This window comes from Penicillium griseofulvum, assembly GCF_001561935.1.
Source record: "Penicillium griseofulvum strain PG3 chromosome Unknown contig_80, whole genome shotgun sequence".
Classification (NCBI taxonomy): domain Eukaryota; kingdom Fungi; phylum Ascomycota; class Eurotiomycetes; order Eurotiales; family Aspergillaceae; genus Penicillium; species Penicillium griseofulvum.
The window spans coordinates 1,180,572-1,204,982 of NW_024467471.1; the positions used below are offsets into that span (position 1 = coordinate 1,180,572).

General features: G+C 48.9%; 8 protein-coding genes across 8 annotated transcripts; 5 read left to right on the top strand and 3 right to left on the bottom strand.

Annotated features, from left to right (window-relative positions):
* Positions 1-395: 395 nt before the first annotated feature.
* PGRI_014640 (MFS transporter) lies at positions 396-2,077 on the bottom strand (the record flags this gene model as incomplete). Its single annotated transcript, XM_040789177.1, has 2 exons — positions 396-1,643; positions 1,745-2,077. 2 exons carry the CDS (start codon positions 2,075-2,077, stop codon positions 396-398), a joined length of 1,581 nt encoding a protein of 526 aa, XP_040646130.1.
* Positions 2,078-2,655: 578 nt separating this feature from the next.
* Positions 2,656-4,457, top strand: PGRI_014650 (putative transcription factor; the record flags this gene model as incomplete). Its single annotated transcript, XM_040789178.1, has 3 exons — positions 2,656-3,443; positions 3,666-3,848; positions 3,908-4,457. 3 exons carry the CDS (start codon positions 2,656-2,658, stop codon positions 4,455-4,457), a joined length of 1,521 nt encoding a protein of 506 aa, XP_040646131.1.
* Positions 4,458-5,440: 983 nt separating this feature from the next.
* PGRI_014660 (sodium/calcium exchanger protein) lies at positions 5,441-8,610 on the bottom strand (the record flags this gene model as incomplete). The annotated part of the gene is made up of 2 exons (XM_040789179.1): positions 5,441-8,326; positions 8,404-8,610. The coding sequence occupies 2 exons, from the start codon at positions 8,608-8,610 to the stop codon at positions 5,441-5,443; spliced, it is 3,093 nt and encodes a 1,030-aa protein (XP_040646132.1).
* A 601-nt stretch (positions 8,611-9,211) lies between these two features.
* On the top strand, positions 9,212-11,910 carry PGRI_014670 (condensin subunit BRN1; the record flags this gene model as incomplete). The annotated part of the gene is made up of 3 exons (XM_040789180.1): positions 9,212-9,285; positions 9,335-9,899; positions 9,955-11,910. The coding sequence occupies 3 exons, from the start codon at positions 9,212-9,214 to the stop codon at positions 11,908-11,910; spliced, it is 2,595 nt and encodes an 864-aa protein (XP_040646133.1).
* Positions 11,911-12,580: 670 nt separating this feature from the next.
* PGRI_014680 (uncharacterized protein) lies at positions 12,581-14,144 on the bottom strand (the record flags this gene model as incomplete). The annotated part of the gene is made up of 2 exons (XM_040789181.1): positions 12,581-13,612; positions 13,662-14,144. The coding sequence occupies 2 exons, from the start codon at positions 14,142-14,144 to the stop codon at positions 12,581-12,583; spliced, it is 1,515 nt and encodes a 504-aa protein (XP_040646134.1).
* Positions 14,145-18,450: 4,306 nt separating this feature from the next.
* PGRI_014690 (C2H2 zinc finger protein) lies at positions 18,451-20,268 on the top strand (the record flags this gene model as incomplete). The annotated part of the gene is made up of 1 exon (XM_040789182.1): positions 18,451-20,268. One exon carries the CDS (start codon positions 18,451-18,453, stop codon positions 20,266-20,268), a length of 1,818 nt encoding a protein of 605 aa, XP_040646135.1.
* A 963-nt stretch (positions 20,269-21,231) lies between these two features.
* On the top strand, positions 21,232-21,798 carry PGRI_014700 (uncharacterized protein; the record flags this gene model as incomplete). Its single annotated transcript, XM_040789183.1, has 4 exons — positions 21,232-21,294; positions 21,348-21,437; positions 21,526-21,550; positions 21,602-21,798. The coding sequence occupies 4 exons, from the start codon at positions 21,232-21,234 to the stop codon at positions 21,796-21,798; spliced, it is 375 nt and encodes a 124-aa protein (XP_040646136.1).
* A 1,279-nt stretch (positions 21,799-23,077) lies between these two features.
* PGRI_014710 (uncharacterized protein) lies at positions 23,078-23,581 on the top strand (the record flags this gene model as incomplete). The annotated part of the gene is made up of 1 exon (XM_040789184.1): positions 23,078-23,581. One exon carries the CDS (start codon positions 23,078-23,080, stop codon positions 23,579-23,581), a length of 504 nt encoding a protein of 167 aa, XP_040646137.1.
* Positions 23,582-24,411: the final 830 nt, after the last annotated feature.

Genomic DNA, 24,411 nt, shown 5'->3' on the forward strand with positions numbered 1-24,411 from the left:
TGCTGTACTTCTCTTGGAATACTCATTTTTGTTTATTATCCATATGCTTAGGTAACTTGGAGCAACATTGAAAACTGTTTCTAGTTTTAGCTGAAGCCTTAAAGAAGATGCATTCTGGCCACTCCAGGCCGAATTAACCCTGTATGTATGTATGTAGGTAGCTAACTATGTACGTAGTTCTGGGCAGGTACCGCCCAGGTACCTTCCCATTTTGTGCTCAGTTAGGGGTTGTATCACCCCCATGATATTCATCTATAACAATACTTATCTAGGTACTTCGTGGTCAAGAGATACAAACCTAAGCTAGAAACGAATGAAGCTCTGGCAAGCATTCGTGCTTCTAACCTTTGTACCCTTGCCCCTCTAGCGGAACAATGTTTAGATATTCCTCTGGCTCACTCAGACGCCGAGTCCTTATCCTTCTCTGCAGTAGCAGTCGTTTGCTGCATTTGCATCTTCCTCATCATCTCTGCCGCTTCAAATGAGTACTTACACTTCATTCGGACCGCTGCGCCATAGCGATACATAATCAAGGGGAATGGCATGCAAGCGAGAGTCATGAATGCCGGAATAGACGACGCCCAGTGAATACCCAGATTGTGGTACATCTGCGTCGTGAACAGGGGGAAAACAGCGCCCACAAGCGAGCGGAAGATGGCAGCTGCTGCCAGAACAGAGGCAGCATAGATGGTGTAAGTGTCGATCAAATAGTTCATGATTGGCAAGATGACGAGTACACAGCCGAATCCAAACGGCGCAGACAGGATAATACTGACAGACCAATGGATGCTAGGGTAGTTTGTCCAGGCAAAGGCGAACATACCAATTGGGAGGGCAATACCTCCCACTATCGCAGGTGGCAGGCGGGACTCGGCCGTTGCTGATTTTGCCGCAAAGAGCTTCATGTATCGGCTGTTGTTGTCCCAGATTGCGTAGATCAGTCCAAAGATAATGCCAACTGCGATTCCCATGAATGACAGTCCGCCGATACCTTCACTCCAGCCGCGGTCTTCGTTATATACAATGGGCATGGCACCCATGAACATGTAGACCGTGCCGTAGATAATGGCCATGTAGAGTGATGCTACCAAGACGATGGGCTCGAGGAAGAGGAAAATCCAGGGACGGAACAAAGCGCGCTTGAAGACTTCCGACGGCTTCTTCTTCCCTTGGTTCTTTTCCAAAATGCTCACGTAGACCTTGCCATCGGCCTTGGCCAACTGACGTGCCCGTTGTTGAAGTAAAACCGGGCCATATGTCTCAGGAATAAAAGCAATACCCAGAATGCCGATTATACCAATGAAGATCACGCAGACACCCTGCACCCATCTCCATCCGATATTTTCAGACACAAAGCCGCCCACGATTGGACCCAGAATCGGGCCGAGGAAAGGTGCAACGCAGTAGATAGTCAATGCCAGACCACGCTGGGCAGGCGGGAATATATCGGCAATTGTTCCGCCGGAGTTGACGAGGGGTGAGCCGCCAAATGTGCCAGCAAAGAGTCTCAGGATGAGGAGGGTAGCCACGTTTTGGCTGCCTGCGGAGCCTCCTAGAAAAGCAACCATGGCGATATGAGTGATGATCCAGAGGATCCGTCTTCCATATAGTTCCGACCTTGAGTCAATGTTAGCTATAAGCCTCTGTATAGTAGGTGTATAGGATGGCATCCTTAAAACTTACTATAAAAAGGAGTATGGTTAGCTGTGTTTCGTTAAAATGATGAGAAGAATCAATGGCTTACCAAGGGACCCCATACAGCAGGGCCAATCGCAAACCCTAGCACAAAGAGGGAAAGCCCGACAATGAAGACCTCGGTGCTGATATCAAAGTCCTGGAAGACTTCATTTGCTGACACCGAGTACGCGGAGGAAGTAAAGGTCACGGCGAAGACTGAAGAAGTTGCAATGGCTGCAATGAACCATTTGCGGAACTGACCCCAGTTCATCGGATTGCTGGGGTCGTCTTTTTGGAACTCCACCACGAATGGGTCATCCTCGGTTCCGGAACCATCGTAGGTATGGCTCTTTTCGACTTCGCCTGCGCTGACAGGAGTTTTCGATTCAATATTAGACATGTTTGGAGAGAAATGTGAGTGCAACTTTCAATATTGTTTTCGATCTATATAATGGTTTTGCCCACGGAAGCTATCAAAGACGGGATGCTCTTTCATTGGTCGACCTGTAAAAAGTGGAAATTTTCAGCGAATGAAAGTGCTTTCCGCTATGGGGCCGTTCAGGTTGAGACGGAAAGGCATCTGATTGGTTTATGTTATGATTATCAATCAGGCAGAATGCCCTGATCGATGGGGTCACTCGCCCCCCCAACTGTCTACTACAGGAGTGATGAAAGAAGTTATGAGTGACCAGCACGTGCCATCAAACTCTTTACGCAGGCAGAGACTGAAGGTCACAAACGCCTGCCAAATATGTCGCTTGAGGAAGATTAAATGTGATGGCGCTCGCCCGGGTATTTCTTACTTCCATTGTTTCATTGACCCTCAGAGCTTGTACATAAGGCTGACATGCACATAAAGTATGCTCTGCATGTCTGGCAAGAGATCAGACGTGTGATTATGGCCACTCCACCAGTACCGTTGGCAAGCAGACAGCGCGTAAGCCTCGTGGACGAGCATCATCTCAAAAGCCCGGTTCAATGATGGTCTCTCCGCCAGCATCGGTGACCACAACGCCCCCCATGGTTAATTCAGTAACTGCTTCTCATTATATCGACGAAGATCAAGAGTCAAAGTCTGATCTGGAGCAAGACCGGGCATACTACACCGCATATGGGCGGTTTGTCGGACAGGTCGCCGCTGCCATAGACACAAGGGCAGGACTCATCCCTACCACCTGTCAAGTCCCACTGGTAGATGCGCCTCTTTTTGGGGATCTCGACCTTCATTCTCAATCCTGTCTCTTGTCTTCGACCGAATTGCCTCCCCGAGTATATGCCGATCAGCTGATTGACATATACTGGCGACACGTTGACCCTGTGGAGCCAGTATTAGATCGCCAGCGTTTTCTTGAAAATTACGAAAAAGCATATTCAGCACCCATAACGTCGCTCTTTGCAGACTACGACCTCTTGCTCGGTATACTCAATCTAGTGTTTGCCCTGGCAGTTCAAAGATATGAACAAAACTCACTGCACCGGAGAAACGCAGAAGGAAACTGGTTTTTTCAGCGCGCATGGGCCCTGCTTCCAGCTGAGTCTATGTTATGGAAGCCAGGGTCACTAGAGCTTGTACAGTGCCTGATGTTGATGAATAGATACCTGCACTGCACCAATAATCAACAGAAGACATGGATGACAGCGGGATTGGCGATGCGAATTGCGCAGAGTATGTGCTGCCACCTCGCCGAGGCACCTTTAGTAAAGGATTCCAGTGAAGACAAAGCCCTGAAACGGAAAGTATGGGCTAGCTGTGTTGCGCTCGACCGGTAAGTTATGGAAGAGTCGCTCTTCTATAATCGTCACTGACTCACTTCATATAGATGTATCTCCTGGTCACTGGGTAAAACATCGGCATTGGTGCTAATACCATCACCGCCAACCAGTAGCCTCCAGCATTTAGACCAGAATCCAATGCATAATAACTGGGGATTGGGACTCCATGAAATTGGAAATCAAATCCAGTTAGCACAGATACAGACACGAACTAGTCTCGCAGCCAGGTTCCGCCCTCCACTCCTGTCTCAGCAAGACGAGTACCACAGCGCGGCATTGCAACTAGATGCATGCCTCCAAAATTGGGAAAACAGTCTTCCCAGTGATTGGCAGTCGCAGAACCTCAAAATGATCGCCGACAGGTCATCCCGAGCTGAGCGATATTTACTTCATCTTCGGTAAGCCAAGAATCACTCTCCATTACCAACATTGAATTGATTTTTATTGTTCTATGTAGCTACCTCCATCACCGAATATTTCTCTACAGACCCATGCTCGCCCGCTTCTACTCAATGAAACCAGACATCCACTCGCTCAAATCACCAAGCCTAAGCCACCGACTCCTCCGTGAAAGCGCCAGCATGTGCATTGAAGCTGCGCAGCAGGTGGCTTTATTAGTTATCGAGTCACTCGAGCTAGATGAGCCCATCGGACTCCTGCCGTGGTGGTACAGAATATACTACCTTCACATCGCGGGTTCCAACTTCCTCGCAGCCATGTTTCGATCGGAACTGTTCACAGACTCTGTTTCTCAATCTTGGAAAGATGTGCTGATGGCGCTCCGCGCTCATGAACACTTGAGTCCCTATGTTCAGCAGTGTGTGTGGACATTTGAGACCCTCGCAGCTAGGATTACGGGCAAGTCCCCCAGTCTGGATGGTATTGGGTGTGGTTTGATAGCGGATGGGCCTGCGGGTGCTTGTTTTGATGATATTTTCAAGGATGTGAACTTTGACTTTGACAGTTTTATATTTGGTCCTGAGGACTTCGGAGAAGGCTTGGTTTAGTGGCGAGGTTACCTTGCCCTATTCTGCCTAACTAGTGCGAGTCAATAAAGGTCTGACCTAAATATATGTACTTATCCAAATTTCAGAGATGATATGGCCTCTTTGAGTTTATAAATCAGTTGTTAATTAACGCATCGTCGGGTCGTTGATAATGTTGCCTCAAAAGCCAACCGGCTGGAGTGGACATCCTAGAGCTCAGTCTCATCATCGATCGACGCGGTTGGCGATCTCACTAGTGGCTCCGTATCGATATCATGGAGAGGAAGCCATTAACTGGGCATTGGATTGGGCTTTTCGTTTCGGAGACTACCATCGCGTTGAAATGCGAGTTGTTGCTTACAATGACGATCTGCGTGCGTTGTACAGAAAGATTGGATTTGTAGAGGAGGGACGGAGTCGTGAAGCGTATTGGTATGACCGCAAATGGTATGATGTTATCCAATATAGAATGTTGGACAAGGAATGGGAGGCATTGAGGGCTTCATCATTTGAATAGTTCATAGCATGAAAAAGATGTCATTTCTGGGAGTTTATTCAGTAGATACTAATCTACCTAGAATTTCAAATGGCAGCCCTTGAGTGCTGGGTGTATTGCGAGGCATGTCTTCTATGATGTTGTCAACGCCTTCAGCGCAGTTGGAAATTTGCAAGATATTGGGTAAGATAGATTTGCTGACTCTTAAGCTGTATATAGAATACCAGTAGAGATTTAGCTTCTAGCCTAATCACAGAGCACCCAAATGTAAAGGTCTTGTATATGGAAGCTCAGAATTGAATGAGAATGCATTTCGTATATCATAGTCCTTCCACAATTACTTTACATGCAGAAAGACTGTACTATCAGCATGTGGATATCTGTACACTGAAAACAGGAACGCAGAAAAGAAAAACACCATGCCTAACCGACACCGACAACCAAATCAAACCAAAAGAAAACATAAACCAATAGTCATTCCTGGGTATCGTGTGTTCAATACTCCAATTCACAAGATAACCTCCGCAATCACATTACCCAGGGTACTGATACACCAAACAGCGATAAGACCCCAGCCAATCCTGCGATCCATTCTCCAATTGTTCAGAGGAACAACAATTAAGAGCCCAGCCAAGATAATCAAAAGTGTCGCGCCACTGATAACAAGCACCTTAGAGATGACGATCTCATAGGGGACTTGCACAGGGGTGACATCCTGTAGCGCCTCGTTGTTTCTCCGGCTCCCGCCATTGATGGTCATATACATACCACCAAGCCCAATACCGAGGAGGATATTGAGCATGGGACCACCGAAACAGGCACTCAGAGCCATGACCGGATACCCGAGTCGAGCGACTGTGATGTCAGCGACCAGATCGCCGAGCGAGTTCCCGACGGCGAAAATGGTCAATCCGAGTAGGGAATCGGAGATGTTGAGGATGACACCCATGGTCTTGAGGAGGGAGACTACTTCTGTGGCGATCGTCGCAATCCACGCTATGGCCACGAAGAAGCCAAGCAGGGAGAGGAACGGCCGCCATGGCGGTGGAAGAGTGCCTTTGTTGGGTTGGGATTCGTCGGGGAGGAGCGGAAGGGAGATATCTGCACCGGGGCGTCGGTGGTTTTTTTGACGACGGGTGCTTATTATCAGGACAGTGAGACAGACGCAGGAGAATAATAAGGAGACGAGAGAGGGAAGAACGAGGTTGCTCAGCTCACGATCTTCGTCCATGGTCGTCCAGGCGATGAGCACGGCAAAAAAGGGACCTGTGAAAAGCTGGATGGAAATCAGCCAGCGATTCCAGTCCTTTGCTGGTGCAGGATCCATAGAAGAAGAACCTGGCGCTGGCACTGCGGGGAGTTCCGAGTCCCATCGCGGGCGACCGGTTTGTTCATACGAGGACTTTCGATGGGGGTGCGTTGGCGGCAAGTTGGAAACTGATCCGGCATACTCATGTGTCTGAGCCACAATCACTGGACTATCGGCTGGAAGTCTAACTCTCGGGGAGGGATTCCCTTCATCGTTGACGTCCTCAATGATCACCGAGGGTATGGGGTCCGGTTCCACAGACCCTGCTGCCTCCGGCTCAACGACTGGAACCGTTATGGTAAGAAGCAGCACACTGGGAGCTGCTACAATACCGAGCAGGCGTTCCCAGACATTTTTAGACTTCCAGCCTGCCAAGGTCGGGAATAGCGTGCAACCAATCTGCTGGGGAGGGGGGATCGAGTCAGGCCACCAATTCCTCAGGTATTTGCGGAAAGGGAGGCCTACATGAGCGAAATCATCATATCCTTCGTGAATTTGTAACCGTTCTAACGGGCTAACTGAATTTGGAAGTCGAATGCTAGGTGGTCGTGAGGATGGCATGGATGGTATATCAGTATACGATGGGAAGGGCACTGAAGGACTTTCTAGCCCGAAGCCTGAATGAGCCCGGGTTGCGGTGCCCCTGGGAGATACTGACATCGAGGGCCGTTCATTCGTAGCTCCGTGGTGGTAATGAGGGGGGTTAAAAGCGTCCGATGGAGCGAGCCGGTCGGGAGTTTGAGGACTTGTGGTACCTGGACTCAGACTCGGCGACCGATTCGCAGAAGACACGTCTAGTGCCATCCCGGTGTCAATTCGAGGGAGCTGGCGTGAGTCCAAGGCTTCTTGTCCCGAAGTATCCTCAAGAGAAGGTCTGCTCACTGTGAGCAGTGGGCCTTGTTTTGGCGAGGGCTCCAAGACACTGGAGTCAAATTTTAACCCAACGGCATCGTTCGCCGACACAGCTCGAACGCGAGAGGAACCTGCTGCACTGGACGGCGATAAGCGGTCATTAGTAGCAGATGGTCGACTGACGCGAGGGTGCGATGCCACCGAGCGCCTGTCGAAATCGGAGTCACCGTCGTCCGAATAGCTGTTCAGGCTTATTGTCGGATTGCGACGGCTGCTTCTTGATTTCTGCAGTGAGTGAAGAACCGATTGAAACTCCAATGCACCAACAAGACTCGGTCGAATGGGGTTCATCGTGTTACGCCTCGATTTCACTGGCCGATAAACGTGCATGTTATCACGGATTTCAGCCAAGTACCGGTTGCGCGTTTCATCGTCCTCATCATCTTCCTTTTTCCACAGAGGAACAACCTCTGCGCGCTCCAGAAGATCAAAATCTTCAGTTGAGGCACCGCGAAGAAGACTTCGTGACTCTGACGCTACACCAGGATCATCGTCCTCAGCGGCCTCTTCGATCTCCAGCTCTTGGTTCTCCGGTATATGGAAGTGAGCTCGCGCTGCAAGGTCTCTCTCATTCTTTCGGCGTTGTCGTACCAGATACCAGTGCCAGGTCACCACCATTACAACATAGAAGGCGTACAAGCATACCATCGCAGCTGACTCCCATACATGGAGTTTCCCATCGGCCAACATAAACATGCTGAAAACGACGGCAACTACAAAGTAGCCCACATCTCGGACAAAACTCCTTCGCGCGACCTTGAATGGCCGAACCAAAGCCATAGAGCCCGCGACAACCGAGGTGATGAAAGTCGCCGCGCCGATCAACTCACCAATCGCCAAGCTCCCACTATTCGACCGCATGGCGGCGAAAGTGGAAAATACGTCAGGGCTTCCATTGCCAAATGCAAGAAATGTCACGCCTGTGAGGCTCTCGCTCAATCCTAGAATGCTGGCCAATGTACTTAGATCAATACATAGGAAATCGCTTGCCGCAATACCGATGGTACTGAAGAGCAGTGATAGCCAGAGTATCAATATAATGAATGCTACCGGTTTCGCGTCGGCCAGACCGCAATAGTAAAATTGAAGGTACGAGATTAGGCCATCTTCGTGATCGGGGCAGTTGGCGCGGACGTAGGCACATTGATCTTTCACGTTGCGGACCAAGCGGCACTGTATCATCATGTGACAGAACATTATTTAGCCTTCGGTGCCATCTCACAGGATAGGATTTGGGAAAGAAAAGATACCTCAAGTTCGCCCTCTCGTTTGAACAGGTGCCCATATGGCCCTGTACCCGGTTGCGCAACCTGCGCGTGTTCGTTTGTAGTACCAGTGAAGAGGAACTTCGCTGTTGCAATAAGTGCAAACACTAACAGTGAGGTATAAAATGGTCGAATTGAATATCGGGGTTTGCGGACGGCAGGCTGCAGGAAGGACGGCAGCTGGTTCATCATGACGAGAAGTATGGCGGCATCATGGGCCGAACACTTAAGGTGCTGTATTCCAACCTATACCAACAAGATCAACATTGAAGACTCAATGCTTTTAGAACATATATTTCAAGCGTCTCTAACAGGTGTTGGTTTGTATATGCCAGCGTGAGTGCGGTGAGGAGCGCGGTGATGTCAGCTGGGCGGAGCTCCGGGGCTGTGGCTGTGGCGGACCTCGGGAGTGGGCCAATGCACGTCCGCCGCCGATCGTTGTTGCACTGATCTCAGGGAAACTGGGTGTTTCGATGGATCGATCGCAGATTGAATAAATGTAATAAAAGATAAAAGATAGTCTAGTAGCAAGAGTTGGAATCAAAAATTGGGAGGATTGGCTATTGAAGTTCAAAAGAACGGACCAAAGGAAAGCCTAACTTGGTACGAGCAGGATACCTGATATTCCAGGCATCAATTCATGATTACGTGATAGGTATCGCGTCACTGGTCTATTTGGACCGCCGTATGTTTGTTGACTTCCCCATTTGTTTTGCTTCATCGATATCAACCCCTCCCCTCCATCAAACCTTCCATTTCAACGTTATCTCCCCTATCGGGGGCAACCGCAACCATGCCGCGTGTCGCAAACAAAGTGCACCGCCGTTCTAACGGCAACTCGACCCCGCACAAAAACTCTCCGGTCAAGTACGTACTGAGATATTTGCTGCTTACGACATTCAACTAATTAAATCAGGATCCCCCTCAACGACGATGAGGGTGAGAAGGCAGCCCGTATGGAGGCTCGTCAGGCTCGTCATGATCGCCAAATGAGTGAGATTAAAGCCGCAGTTAAAACGCCTATGCCACCCCGTCGATACACCTACGATCGTGAAGGGAGCGACAGTCCCGCAACCCCTCGACCTTCGAATCATCGCGGTCGCACTAGTGATGTCAATGGCCGCGCAGTGACGCCGATGAAGCGCGTGCCTATCTTGGCTAATTTTGAGGAGTGGATGAAGATGGCAACCGATAACAAAATCAATGCGAATAACTCCTGGAACTTTGCGCTGATCGACTACTTTCACGACATGTCATTGCTGAAGGAAGGAGATAGTGTGAACTTCCAAAAGGCCAGTTGCACCCTTGACGGTTGTGTTAAAATCTACACCAGCCGAGTGGACAGTGTCGCAACGGAGACTGGAAAACTGCTTAGTGGACTGGCTGATAGTCGCGATAAGAGAGGGCGCGGGGAGGAGGTAGAAGATGGCGATGAGGATGAGGAAGGTGAAGATGGCCAACCTCGCAAGTCGCGAAAAAAGGTATGGACTATACGGTGTTGGAGATACAGGATTTGACTAACTCGATGGGGTATAGACACGTTCCCATGAGGCCACCCTCGCCCCGTCATTTTCGGCGTTGCAACTGAAGAAGTTCGAGCTAGAGTTCGCCGTGGACCCGTTATTCAAGAAAGCATCGGCAGACTTTGATGAAGGAGGCGCCAAAGGATTGCTTCTAAACCACCTAGCTATCGATGCCCATGGAAGAATTGTGTTTGACAGTAGTGATGATGCTGTGGACGATAGTGCGAAAACCGCGGAAGATGACCGTCAGGATTCTGCGGAGCCTGACCAGCAGACCGAGGACCAAACAAAGCCAACCCAGAAACCCGCAAGCGATATCTTCGAAGATAACACAGAGATCGATCTTGGCTCACTAGCGAGCCAGTTTTTCCCTGATTTGGATCGTCTGGATGAACAAGATATTTGTCCATCGCTCAAGAACCTCGATCTGGGTGATCCCAGCGGGTCGTTGGATCTTCCTCTCCTCAAAGCGCCAGAGGAATGGCGCCACGACAAGATGGATGAAGATGGACGAGCCCCTGATGACCCATCTGGTATCATGCTCGACGATGACAACGCTGTCGGGTTTGATGACGATGATGCTACCCTAGCCGGATTTGATCTCAGTGGGGACACCGGGTTTGGTGACGGAGGAGAGGTGTGGGCTCGGGAAGCCGCCTTGGAACCGATGTTGAATGTTCACCGAGCTACCCACGATGGAGATAATGATGGCGAAGGCGAGGATGGGGATGAAGACGCATATGCCATCTCAATGTCTCATCAAAGTAATAGTCACGACCACGAAAACATCCTAAGCTACTTCGACAACGCGCTACAAAAGAACTGGGCTGGCCCAGAACACTGGAAGATTCGAAGGATCAAAGAACATGCAACACCCGCTACGTCGGCACCTAAGCTGCGCAAAGAGAAAGAGCCCTTTGAGATTGATTTCGCTGCCCCTCTGGACCCTGCTATTGCAGAATTAATCTACACTCCTGCCAGCTCCAACTCCGCCGTCTCATTACCCAAGACACAGTGGAAGACCAAGGGTCGTAATCTTCTTCCCGACGACAAGCATTTCAACTCCCGCAATCTACTTACGCTGTTCCTCAAGCCAAAAGCAAAGATGGGCTCAAAGAAGATTTTGGGCAAACGCCGTCGTCAGGATATGACGGCTGGTAATGGAGACATGGACGAGGCGTTTTGGGCAAATCGCAAGCCAGAAGAAACTGCCGGCGAAGAAGGTGCTGCCGGTGCATATGATGCGAACTTCTTTGCTGATGACGATGGTCTTGCTTTCCCGAACGGTATGGATCTCGATGATGACGACAATCTGCCATTTGCAGATGCCCGGGAGATGCTTTCTCCACCAGTAGACGGGCCACCAGGCACATCAGCCGGAGAAGCAGGTGGAGCAACTGGACTCAGCGCGCTCTTGAACATGGTTGGCGCCACGCCGGGCCGACCCGGAGGCGGTTACGGCTCACAATTAGTGACACAAGGTGGTCGTCGTGCACGACCAGACTACGTGGCATATGCACGTGTGGCAAAGAAGGTGGACGTTCGACGCCTCAAAACGGAGATGTGGAAGGGCATGGGCGAGCGCCTAGTTGACGCTGTGGACTTTGCCTCCGCTTCACAACCAGGGGCCGTGTCCAGTGAACCCCCGACCGAACCCGAGAGTGAAGCGGATGCCCCTGTTCCGGCCACACCGAAGGCCGAGAGCCCAGACCAATCTACCGATGTCAAGAATACTGGCCGGCTACGGTTCACCCAAATCATGAACTCCCTCAAGACAGTCTACCCAGCTGAGACCCTACGTGATATCAGCACGTCATTCGGATTTATCTGTCTACTGCATCTTGCCAATGAACAGGGCCTCGTGCTTGAGAGTGATCTCAGCAAAATGGGCGCTAATGCAGCTACCCTAGAAGAGATCTTCGTAAGTAGGGATACGCACGCTATCATTGAAGAGGCAGGAGGAATGTGAGAGCCTGGATTGTTTTTAGTTTGCATGTACAGTTGACACGGGTAGAAGCACTACAGTATGCATGTTGGTCACGAGTGACGATGGACAGGACGGTGTGACTTGGTAGATCCTTGCGGCGTTGTGGTTTTGCTTTTTCCTGTTCGCAGTGAATGGCGCTCTTGGGTCTTTTTGCCTCTTCGGTTTACTTTGATGAATTCAAATAATTTCACATATTTTCTAGTGCAGTAAACAAATAGTACTATGTACTAGGGTAGGCATAAACGCTTCCTAGATCTCCATAGACTACAGTGCTAGGATGAAAGCCAGTAAAGTGTTCATGTATGTATCATTGCAATATATTCAGTGGACAAAACCAAAGATAAAAAGAGTAAATACACCAACAGTGTACCAAAGTCCAAATAGGTATCTGTATCTCACACCAAAACTCCAAGTGCCCCAGGGGTGTACATTAAACTCCATAGCGAGGAGGGTAAACAAAAGAAAGTAGAACAAGTGTCAGATTTTGAAGCAGATCGATCGAAAGTGACGGCCTGAATTGTAGTTTTTCGGATTTTTCCACATTTTTTTATGTTTTTTTAATCGTTTTCACTTCTATTTCCCACAAGGGGAGATAGAAGAACCAAAACACCACAAGTCAAAAGGAAAAAAGAAATCTTGCAATCATCAACATTTACTTGCGTACAGGGGGCGGGAACACCGGCACCATGGGACTTTGATAAGCCCCAGGAATCGGCACGGAGTCGTAAGTGGGCTCACCAGGAGCACTACCCCTGTTGACAGGCGAACTCTGGCGCTGGCTCTGAGGAGGCGGCGAGTAGCGAGCAGGAGGAGCAAACTCCTCCTGAACAGACTGTGGGGTCGCCTGCTGGACCTTGATAGGAGGGGGCTGGAGCTGGAACGATGGGGTAGGGCGGGTAGGCGAGCGCGGCGAGGCATACTGGGTAGTCTGTGGTTGAGCCATGCCCTTCTCGGCGGAAGAGTAGGGGTCCACGGCACCGGCGGCGTAGAAGGGGGACTTGGGAGGGTAGGAAGCGAAGCCTGCGAAGCCGGGGGTGTTCGGGGCTGATTGCAGACGTAGCTGGGCGAGGTATAGATCTGAACGGGCGTTGTCGCGGGTGTCCATGGACTTCATCAGCTTGCGCTTGCTCCAGACGCGGTAGAATACTACGACGTAGATCATGATGACTAGGACTTCGATGACGATTTCAATGATGGCGCAGACAAGGCCCCAGTCTTGTAGACGACAGAGGAGAGCATAGTCGACGGTGTTGTGGTAGAGTTGCTCGCGAGTGTTCCGCGCACAGGACCATCCCCACATGTCCTTGTTGTTTCCTGTAGACTTGGAGTGCTGGTAGACTGCTGCGCCGACGATCCACATAATCAGGTTCAGGCCGAAGAAGGCGAGCGAGAAGCTGGTATAGTAGACGGCGGCCTTTTCGGCGCGTCCGTGGCCGCCCTTTCGGTAGGCGTAGAAGACGAATAGGCAGGCGACTAGGGAAACGCAGGCCATGGCCAGAAGGAGGTACTGGGCCCAGGGGTTGGTACCCTCTGCCCAGGCAGGAAGGTTGTTACGAGTGGGCAGGTGCTTGGTTGCATTGAAGACAGTCAATGTCACGGCTATCAGAGAGAGTACGATCAAGCTGCAGCCGAAGTTGACGAAACGCAGGAAGACCTTGGCGATTCGAACGCGGAGTTTGATTCTCTAATGATAGTTAGTAAATTGCATGATTGGCATGGGGCGGCTTTCTTACTAGGTCCCGGGCATTCTCGACTTCAGCCTTCTTTTCTTGCTTCTCAAGAATATACTCCTCGCGGAAAGTTGGACTGAGCGGGTTCAATGACTTGGCTGTCTGTGGTACCTTCAGGTCAGGTCGGAAAGGTGACATTGGCACCTGGTCATCCGCATGATGGGCGGCATTGTTCGCTGCCACATAGCCGAATCCCACATCTCCAACATCTCCCTTTGTTTGAGTCTTAGGAGGGTCGGCGAATGGTGATCGTCCAGCTTCTGTGGTATCGATGGGAGAGTGAATTGATGTCGCCTCGGCGAATCGAGCAGTGCGCGGACTCTTAAGCGAGGCATTGCTCGTATCAGAGCCGCTGCGATTCTCTCGCACGGTTTGCTGTGGTAGAGGGCCCATTGCACTGTGATAAGAGCCACGGGTAAGATCCGTCGGAACAACGGGCTCGTAAGTCATGGGAGAGTTGTCTCGGCTATCGTCTGATACCGCCATTGTATTGATGAGCAATATAGGCAAAGAAATCAAACAAATAGGTCAAGAGGCCAGCTCTCAACTTAACGGCCACAAGGCTGGCTTTTGGAAATGAAACGACCCGAATCGAGTCGAATGTATACCAAAAAGCTACAAGTGCGGTGTGACAACGGCTGAAGTATATCAGGTTCGCAGTAAACCACCGATACCGTGTGCGAAGCCTGCGTACACGGATATTAATTGATGGTGATCGAAAAAGAGAGAAAAAAATGAAGATAACCAGAAAGTGACAGGAACCGGCCTGGGCACGTTGAATATCAATAATGTTTGAGTGCTGGCATGGTCCGAGAGGCGGGGGACTAAAATGCAGACTTTTGATTCTCGTCACTTCAGACGGGCCAAAGTAAGCGCCGAGAGGGATTTTGCATCAACGACCAGGGACATGATTGGAAGATGCAAAGGCCGTCAAGCCCTCTCGCTGCAAGTGCACTGTACCTCGAGGGGTTGAGAGGGGAGTGTGACTGGCCGGCGGGAGTGATCAGCCAAGCTTGTCACAGTGGAGTCATGAGCCAGTAAGATCGAGTAAGGGCCATCCATTCTCACGATGCACCTCTTATCACCCCAACCCGGGCGCTAACCTGCCGATCGTCCAACCAAACACAACGCCGAACCGCTTTAGTGTGTGAGATGGATGAGCGGTCCGAGGGAAAACAGGGAAGATGGGAATGACTGGACGAAAGAACCCGGTCAACTCAATTTCGAGGTCCAGTCACATCACTCGATTAAGCACCCTTGAATCCTTTGAGAATTGTGGATTTTGAGGAGGAGAGGGGGAAAGGTCTGTGCACATAGCTATTTTTGCTTTTGTTGGTCACACTTGTGATAGTTCTTTGCTCACGCATATACTCATCACGGAGTAGCTTTTCTAGTTCTCTCTTTTTTTAGTCCTTTTACACTTTCCTTCTTGTTTAAGATATCAATCTTAATATAGAATTGGATATCATGAGGGTACTTCCTTAAGTATACTTCTAAGTATACGGAGTACAGCATGTGCAAATATTGAGACTGGTAGCCGCCCAGCTAAGAACGCCACCCAATCTGCAGATATGCATACCATGTCCAGTCAAGAGGCACGGTCTCATTCTTCACTTTCTCCTGCCTTAATATCTCCGCTTCTCCCCGTCAAATACCAGCTTTCTAAAGGAACATTGTAATCATACCACACCCATATATCGGGTACCTACTAGATAGGATTCGATAGTGAAACATTAACCGCCGACAAGAAAGGCGCCAAGCTCTCAATCAACTACTAATGTCTCTCCTTCATCACTTTATTTGTTCACTGCTATCACCAAAAGGAAGAATTGCACGTATGATACCTGGTTGACCAGAAGAAGCCATGGCCGAAAGTATCTTGAAATGACACTGAAGGAGCGCCTCATATATCATGACTGGGCAATACCACCAGCATGTTTACCACAGGGTATTATCTGATAAATATAGATCGTTTCATGTTGATGACTATGTTGATGACTATAACACTTACGCATTACAGGAAATATCGGCACAGTACTTCCGGACTTCGGTGACACCTGCACTCTTTCATTCCTTTAAACCTAGGGCCAATGGAAGACATAGAACGGAGTACTACTAGTCTCAAACAATCTTGGTTTGTCAGCTTTATATCGCATAATACCCGTGGACACAGCACCTAATCGGCCCTTCTGGATTTGATAGTTTACTAAGATTAGTACAGACTTTCGCAAACCCACCCCTACGAATGAGAGTGCATCTTTACTGGGTAGACTATACGGGAATGCTAGTTTTTAACAAACCATATGATATTATCTAAGAACTCTCATTTTAGGACAAGAACCCTTCTTGACGGATAAATTCAACGAATGCAAACCCAAGCTCACAATCTGCAGCGCCCTTCATCAGAAAGAGTCAAATAAGACACCTCGGCAAGAACTGAAATAGCAAATTACAGATCTATGTCCATTAATCATTACTGCTCTCTAATCTCAAAGTTCCGCTCATGTCATCTCGTCTATGTGGGCAAACATGGGTGTAATTAGTGGACAGGCTTCAGATGAACTAGCTACATGGCATCTTAACATAAAATCTCGAGGATTATCTAGATATATAAAAATGGAGACCCCCTGGGGATCCTTTCTCTACACTATAGACCGAATACACTAGTGCCACACCTATTCTCTATGTACCGCCCTTTTCGGCCGTCTACCTGCCTATAAAATTAAGAAGAGGGAGACAATATTAAAAAAAAGGACCACTGAAAAGACTACGTAAGGCTATAAAAGGCCGACAATTCTTAGCATCGTGCATTGCTCTGATGTTAATTTTCGTAACACTCATGTCGTCTCTTTTGGCACCGAGTGCATGCTTTTCAACTTGACCCACTATGTGCGTAGCATCAGGAGAAATTTTACAAGCGTTAATGCCTGTAGTATACGAACTTCGGGCGCAAACTACCATAGTTCTTGCGGAGGCTAGATAGGCATGAATGATCTAGGACAGTGGCCAATTACATAGCTTTGGCGTACGCATATACTAGCAAGACATGAGGATGCACTTAACTATAGTATCGATCAAGGTATTTTCCAAATCTACAGCAGTACGACTAGAGTAGTATCTTTAATATCGTACAGTTAACCCTGCCTTTAGGGGTTGGGAATCGATCAAAGAGTGTTGATGATCAGATCAATTTCCGGAAACATATCGTTGTACAATGGAGCAAGCAGGGCCTTTAGGGTGGCAACTGCATGATGAACATCTATCCCGAAAGGGAAACACAATGTGTAGGATGATTGGAATAAAGAAAGAGATGGTCATTCATACCTGTTTTATAGGAGAGACCTGATTGAGATTGTGACATAGTCAACGCTGGACAGTCTCGATGCTACCGTGGAATATCTATCATATCAAGCATGTGGACCAACACATTCCAAATCATATGCAAGACTTAAGGAGGTTCGCGTTTCAGGAAGGCATCCTAATATATACAACATAGAATGATGAGTCTCAGCCACAGGCTATTTTTGGGAGTGGAGTAAGCCTGGGGGGTTCCAAGGTTAAACAACCTTCCACGAGGATTGATTTCTTAAATGTGTAGGTAATTAGTTTGACCTTTCAATTACTGTAGGTTAGAAGAAACGGTATGTGTTAGATATATAGATCTATAAACCTTTGAACATACGGAATACATAGTAACTAGGTATTGATCTATAGGGCTTCGCATAGATGTCGATCCTCGTGGACCGTTTTAAGTCAAATGCTTTGAAACATGGCGCAGCAAATGTATTGCGCCTTGTATTACCAATGCACTCTTTGCCATGAATGTTAGTAATGTAATTAATTGATACCAGTGGGTGGCCAAATACATTATTACCTCTGCATGTATGTACGAAGTTGGTATCCATCGCATGGTGAAGAATACGCGTATAAAGCCCTCAATACAATATTTGAAACATCTATCCACTTGATCTACAGATATTCAAAAGGCTCGGAATTCTACACAATTGAATTAAAATGTATTCTATACAATATATTGTGCGTAGGTCGGGTGACATCACTCCCGATTGTACATACCAAAGAAATACCTGTTTAAAGAGACATGATCTCATGTTCAGCCTCATCAAGATGTAGATCAAATGTAAGAAATGTAAAGAATTGTAAGGCAACGTGTACTCTTGAAGAGGTCAGCCGCAGGAAGTGCCCCACGAGCCAGCCACAAGTGTGTTAGCGGTCTACACAGCCTCAATTTTAACAAGGTACTATCTACTTGTTATTTACATAGTAAGTATAGTATAATATCAAGTACCTAGTACTTTATCTGCCTCAGGGTTCATTTCAGAGCCTCGACCACTCCAGTCTCCACCAAACATATCCCCTGCCCGGTTTCTCAAGTTCACTCTCTTTGCGTGTTTTGTTTCTTCACCCGTCGAATCATAGACGGTAAATCGTTGTCAATGGTAAACTAATTCATTACCATCCACTTCTCTTGTCTTCACCACTCATATTTCCCCTCTCATTTTGTTCCTCCAAACTTCAGGCCATTGAATCTCATCCACTCATTCCCTGATCGCTGGAAAGGATTAAGCCCCTGGGATCATTTAGGTGGATCTTGACAGGTTCAAAGCTGAATTCACTCGTCAGCTTGCGCCACACTCGTGAGAAACGCCCCACACACGCCCTGGTCTTCGCTCTCTTTCCCCCCAACCTCGTCTGCTTGACATCTTGGATATATCCTGGTGGATGAAAGTTAGTCAACTTCCTTTCCCCTCAATCCCCCTTACATGATTCTAACATGGCATCCAAAGTAGCTGTCGCATTTACTCGTCCACCCTTTGAGGCTGGCACGAAACCTTTCTTCTCCATGGCGACGTTGATGTCGAATAACGAGCCCATCGCCGCCTCCAACTCACTATCCGGAAACTCTATCACAAGCTCTGAACCCCTCTCTTTATTTAAATCCTCCAAACCGGAGAGCCTGAGCTCCATTGCCAGCGCCGGCCTACACGTCTCGCGATCGAGAGATCAGCTTCCTCCGATGACAAGTCCAACATCAGTACCGGCGGATCGGCCGGAGCATGAAAAGGATGCTGAACGAAACACTTCACAGGTGGCTCGGGAGGCTTTGGGTGCTAGCGAAAAGTCGCCAGGTGCCCCCATTCATGAACCTTCAGTCCATGCATCCCCGGAGCATATGCAAATCGACTCTCACGCGACCGAATCACCATCGGACCCTTACGGATCGAACGATCATCACCACAACTCACTAATGCATACCTCCACTGTAGCTAGCCCTGGTCCCATTGAGGAATCCAATTCTCAGGATGGTGATCGACGGTCGCGCGATGACTCCGAGATCGACCATGATGGCAAAGCATTCTCATACCCAATGCCTACGGGTAATATTAATGACCCGCGTCGTGGATTGAGCCTACCAAATGCAGGCTACAATCGAGGCAGCCCGCGCTCTCCATCAGCGAAGAAACACCGCTGCCCATACTGCGCGACAGAATTTACGCGGCAACATAATCTCAAGAGTCATCTGCTTACCCACAGTCAGGAAAAGCCTTTCGTTTGTCAAACCTGCCAGTCACGTTTCCGAAGACTACACGATTTGAAGCGTCACACAAAGCTGCACACCGGCGAGCGACCACATATCTGTCCTAAATGTGGACGTCGTTTCGCCCGAGGTGATGCGCTAGCTCGACACAATAAAGGACAGGGAGGCTGCGCGGGTCGACGTGCGAGCATGGGAAGCTTTGCAGGAGACGACGAATATGGCGATGGTACGACCGGGGGAGCCGACGACATGGATGGGTTGATGTACACAGCAGAGCCTGAGCGCATGGACGAAGAAGACGAGCGACGAATGACCATGCCGAGCATCCGCAAGCACGAGGCAGATACAGTCGCGCGATCTGATTCAATTCACTCACGCCAGTCAAACACCTACCCGCCAATTGCCGCCGGTCGTCCCAGCCACCTTTTCCCACCCCCAGCCAATCATGGTGGATCGAGTGTATCAGCATCAGCTTCCCAGTCTACACACATGACTTTCCCGCCTGCGGGACTCACCTCGAGCTCGTCTATCTTCCCTTCCAACAATATAAGTGACAGCCCTAAACCGCTGTCCCCGAACGCTCTTTCATCCCAACATGATAGTGCACCGCCACATCGCGCACACTCTCCCGGTATGGGACAATCCTTGCCCCACCCGCAGTCTTCTTTCGGGCGAGCGAATCAATCCTCGAATCACGCACCACCTACACTAGGCTTGCCCCTGCCGCAGCCAGGGGCACCCCAGCTGCCTCCACCGCCGGGTATGACTTCCCCAGATGCTCGATTTGGTATGCAAGCTGCAACCAAACACACTCCTTCGCATAGCCACTCCAGTACCCACAGCCTATCTCATCTCAAGGGGTTCGATGGACAGGATGCCAATTCCAATGACGCCAGCCAAATCGATAAGCTTTGGGCGTACGTGCGGACAATGCACGATGAGTTGACAGGTTTGCGCACTGAAGTTGCCGCTCTGCGGGCGCACGTTGCATCGTCCAACTCGGTGCCCCCGGCTCCGGTTGAAGTGAACTTGAATAATGCCGGACCACGGTGATATACGTTGGGTGTGGTTCTTGTACGATATGGCCGAGACCGCCACGTGAACTGGCTATTATCCCTTTCCTTCCTTTCTCCACTTTGTTGATACGTCCTGATTATCCCATCCTCCCTATGAGGGTCAAACCTTCATGTCCTCATGATCATCATACCAACAGCCGCCGACGTTGGTGTTTTCTATGCCCCATTATTATTTTCCTTTTGTTCTATTTACCCCCTTTATTTACACCCCGGAGTCATATCACCCGGGCGACCCCTTTCCGTTCTAGCCTACTTTATTCATACCTGGACTGAGCTGTAAAGTTCATCGTTTTCCCCCCCCTCTTTTTTGAACAGCCGAAGGAGTTTGGCGTGTCAAAAATGGTCTGACATCAAGGAGAATTTTCTCAACCTGGATTTCCCTGTGTCTTCCATGTCAAAGTTGATGTCAGTGTCATGTTGTGTTTGGATATGTGCATGGATTACGCTGGGTTTGGAGTTTTTCGTAATGCTATTCCCGACTTAGGTAGTGATAATATACTCTTCAATCCGTCAAATGGTACATAATTCTTGATACGTAGATGCCTCTTAGTGGGAAGGTTAGACACGATCCTAACTATCCTCAATTTCCTTTCCTCGAGCCTTTTTCCAGCATCCTTATATACCTAGGTATAAGTTGAGGTCCTTGCCCAGGGGGTCTTTTGGGGGTGGTGTCCCCCCGCTTCTATCTCTCTACCCCCTATTTTTATATTCTAGATATCAATTCTTCATGGTTAAGAGAAAGATCGAATGATGTAAAATAAATAAAACAAAATCTATAGCTACGATATACATCCCCACCCATCGACCGATGACTATCACCCGCATCTTCACACAGTTGAGCCGAGGCACATCCCAGACATTATATACTCCGCAATCAGTACACCCCAACTGACAACCCTCAAACATTCCATCCTACAACAATTACATACCAACTTTGAAAATGGCTCCCTCACTCCTACAGGCATCAGCCGCAACCTTTGTGTTGCTTTCCATTGGTCACACGGTAACACTCCCAAACCTCAGAACCCCTGAATAACCATATTGATTGTTACGCAGATCAAGGGCAAACAATGGACAGCCGACCCAAGATTCAAAGCAATCGCAGGAACCAATTCATGGACTTGTGGGACTCTAGGATGGTACCAGGTGGGTTGAATCTAGGCCCAGAGTGTCTTGTGTTATTAATTATGTCTGTTTTGCTTTATACTGACTGTATCCTATTCGGTTTCCACAGGGAAGTGGTTTCTTCCTATTGACGGGTAAGCTCATACCTCTATTCCTTCTAGTCAAGTCTAACTATAATACAACAGGTCTTCTTCACTGGCAATGGGCGCGTGACCCCAGTCTCCTCCAGGACCCATTGAACAAAGCCATGGCTGGAATTGCAAATATCTTGCTCTGGGCTAGCTCTGTCTGGTATGCTAAGCATGGTATCAAGGATACTGCCGTTGTTCTTGGAATATCTGCTGCGTTGCAGGCTTTCGGTGTGGGTAAGGCTTGTCTGTGAAATCATCACTGGGAATAGATGCTTGGAAGATATATAAAGAGTCATCCTATCACCTGGCTTGTCTTATAAAGGAATATATCCTGCTTTTGTAATCACCTGGACTGCTGAATTATCCGAGATGACATAGTATCTCTTAGTGATCAAGCTCACTCTGATCTAGTACTCTAGGTATGATTTCATTGTCAAATATGAGGACTTTATAGACCTCCGCGTAAGAACACGCACCATCCCCCAAGCTATACGCCTCTATAGGGTTATACATAGAATCATAAACTAGGATTCAGTTGAAGTAAAAGTTCCTCGTGAAAGTCAAGTTCTATTGTAACTACTGTTCTAAAGAGAGAAAAAAGAAGTGTTGAGTATAGAATCTGCCGTGCCATACTTATTACGAGTCTATCTTAGGTGAAAATGGTTTGTGAATTTCTTCGTGTTGTTTTTGCTTTCCATAATATTGAACCCACCTAGCCTTTCCTAGAAGCCAATATCAATCAAAACAGCAGAACACCTTATCCCCACTCCTTAGCCTTCTTCGCCAATCCAGTTGCAGTTCCTAGCTTGGGACAACTACTAGTAGCAGATGGACCACTAGGGACTCCGAACAGCTCACTGTATTCTTACTATTGCCTGGGTCAGGGGGGTATTGTATCCTGGGCTCCGGAAATATGGGATACTTCTGCTTAGCTCAAGGACTTAGACACCAGATGAGCTGCCATGGCTGACCGGGCAGGTAGGAAAGCTCCGATGGTGTTGTAAGATGTTGTCGCTCCTACACACTCGCTTAGCTGCAGCACGAGCAGTATAGCCAGCTTGGAGCTTGCCACGAGAGCTAAATCCAGAACCAGTAGCTCTTGCCTCCCAGGGGCTTCCAAGAATGACTCGTATTCTGGGTTCTTCAGTGTCATCCAACTGCTTGGAGCTTGGAGCAGGGTGCTGGCAAATTCCCGTATCCCGTGGAAGTACTTCGAGGCTTTGGAGAAAGGGTCAGAACATAACCCGAAGACGAAATCGTGCGCGGCTCAAAGCGACATACCTCAAATTTGCTACAAGGCCACGCCCCTTGGTGCGTAGCGCGTTGAGGATAACGGAAGCAAACTCTCCTGAGGTCCCGATCTTTGGAGGTTCAAATCAAGCGGGATCCGTGAGTTGTCGCTGCATCCGCCTCTTGCAGATACGCTCTGTACTGTCCTTCAGGGATTGAGACGTGACTGGGGCGCGGTGGGCCCGCGCATACGCCACCCTTGATTCATTTGGAAACGAGCACAGACGCAGACAAAAGCGAATGCGCCGAGAGAAACAACGACGTGATAACCTTGCATCTGACAACCACATACCCTCATGGGGACGAGTTGCAATTCCTAAGCCAGTCACCGGGACCCTGGCTAATACGGACCTGCGATTCAGGATTAGCCAAATCGATGGTGCACCGGACATCGTGGGGCCTATTGTATCACTTCTACTAGCGGTAGAGGCCCTTCACCAGTCCGTGGCAGGATCAAAAGAGCTAGCACGTATTATCTCCCTCGACCACGCCAGCCTAATCGATTTCCGCGCCCGATTCGTCGAGGGGGATCCACACGTCATCCGCGCAATGCGTGAGGGTCTCGGAAGCTCACTCAATCTCATCCGTGACGCCACAGCTCTCGCCGAAGGTCTACTTCTAGTAGATAGATGCATTGACACACTCAAAGATGGGGCCTTGAAATCTGAGGTGATGGCGATCGCCAACGAGATGCGCCCACCACCGCAAACCCCGCTCCCCCACATACAACTCCTGGATTTCTGACTTCTTTTTCTTCTTCCGCTCCGAGGACGAAGCGGCCTTTCGAAGGGGGCACATGTGAGGGGAGGAGAGCTTAGTCATCACCAGACATCCATAGCTGGGTCATAGTTAATACATCATCTTGACACCACACAGCTTATCCCATAACAGCGGGGTAGCTCGGGGAGCCCGGCCCCGAAGGACAGCATAGAGCGTTATGAAGGTTGCTGGTGAGGTAGAGAGTGTCTTGGCTGTTTTATAATCTACTTATTGCGCATCATATATAGATCTTCCAGTCTGATCAGATGTCTTTTAGAGGTCTTTTCAGGGGTCTTTCTAGTGGTCTTTCTAGTGGTCTTTCTAGTGGTCTTTCTAGTGGTCTTCCCAGTGGCTTTTTCAGTAGTCCTTTAGATATTCTTAGATACAATTCTAGAGGTCTGTTTTCTAGATATTCTCTCTCCTATCTTAGATTTATAGGTAGATAACCGAAGGGAGGCGGAATATGAAGAGTTAATGCGATATTATTGTGTCTAAACGTATAAAAGTGATGCACGCATACTTTGCGGCCGGATTGACAAAGCGATGTTGGAGTGAATGAGAAGATCTGTCAGTTGATCCTCTTAACAAGCCTGGCTACACCAGTGGGGTTGATCTTCTATTCGAAATCCTAACGCAGCAATTGATAGTGGAAGACAGTGGTAATTAGATCGTGTATTTCTCCTGCCAGTCTTCGCAGGACAACCAGTTTCCCGATGTAGTGTCCTGGGCGATGAGTCTAGCGAGACGGGATACAGCGAGTCGGGAGCTGAACATATTCGTCTCGGTAGTTTGCGGATTGGTTGAACCGAGTTGTT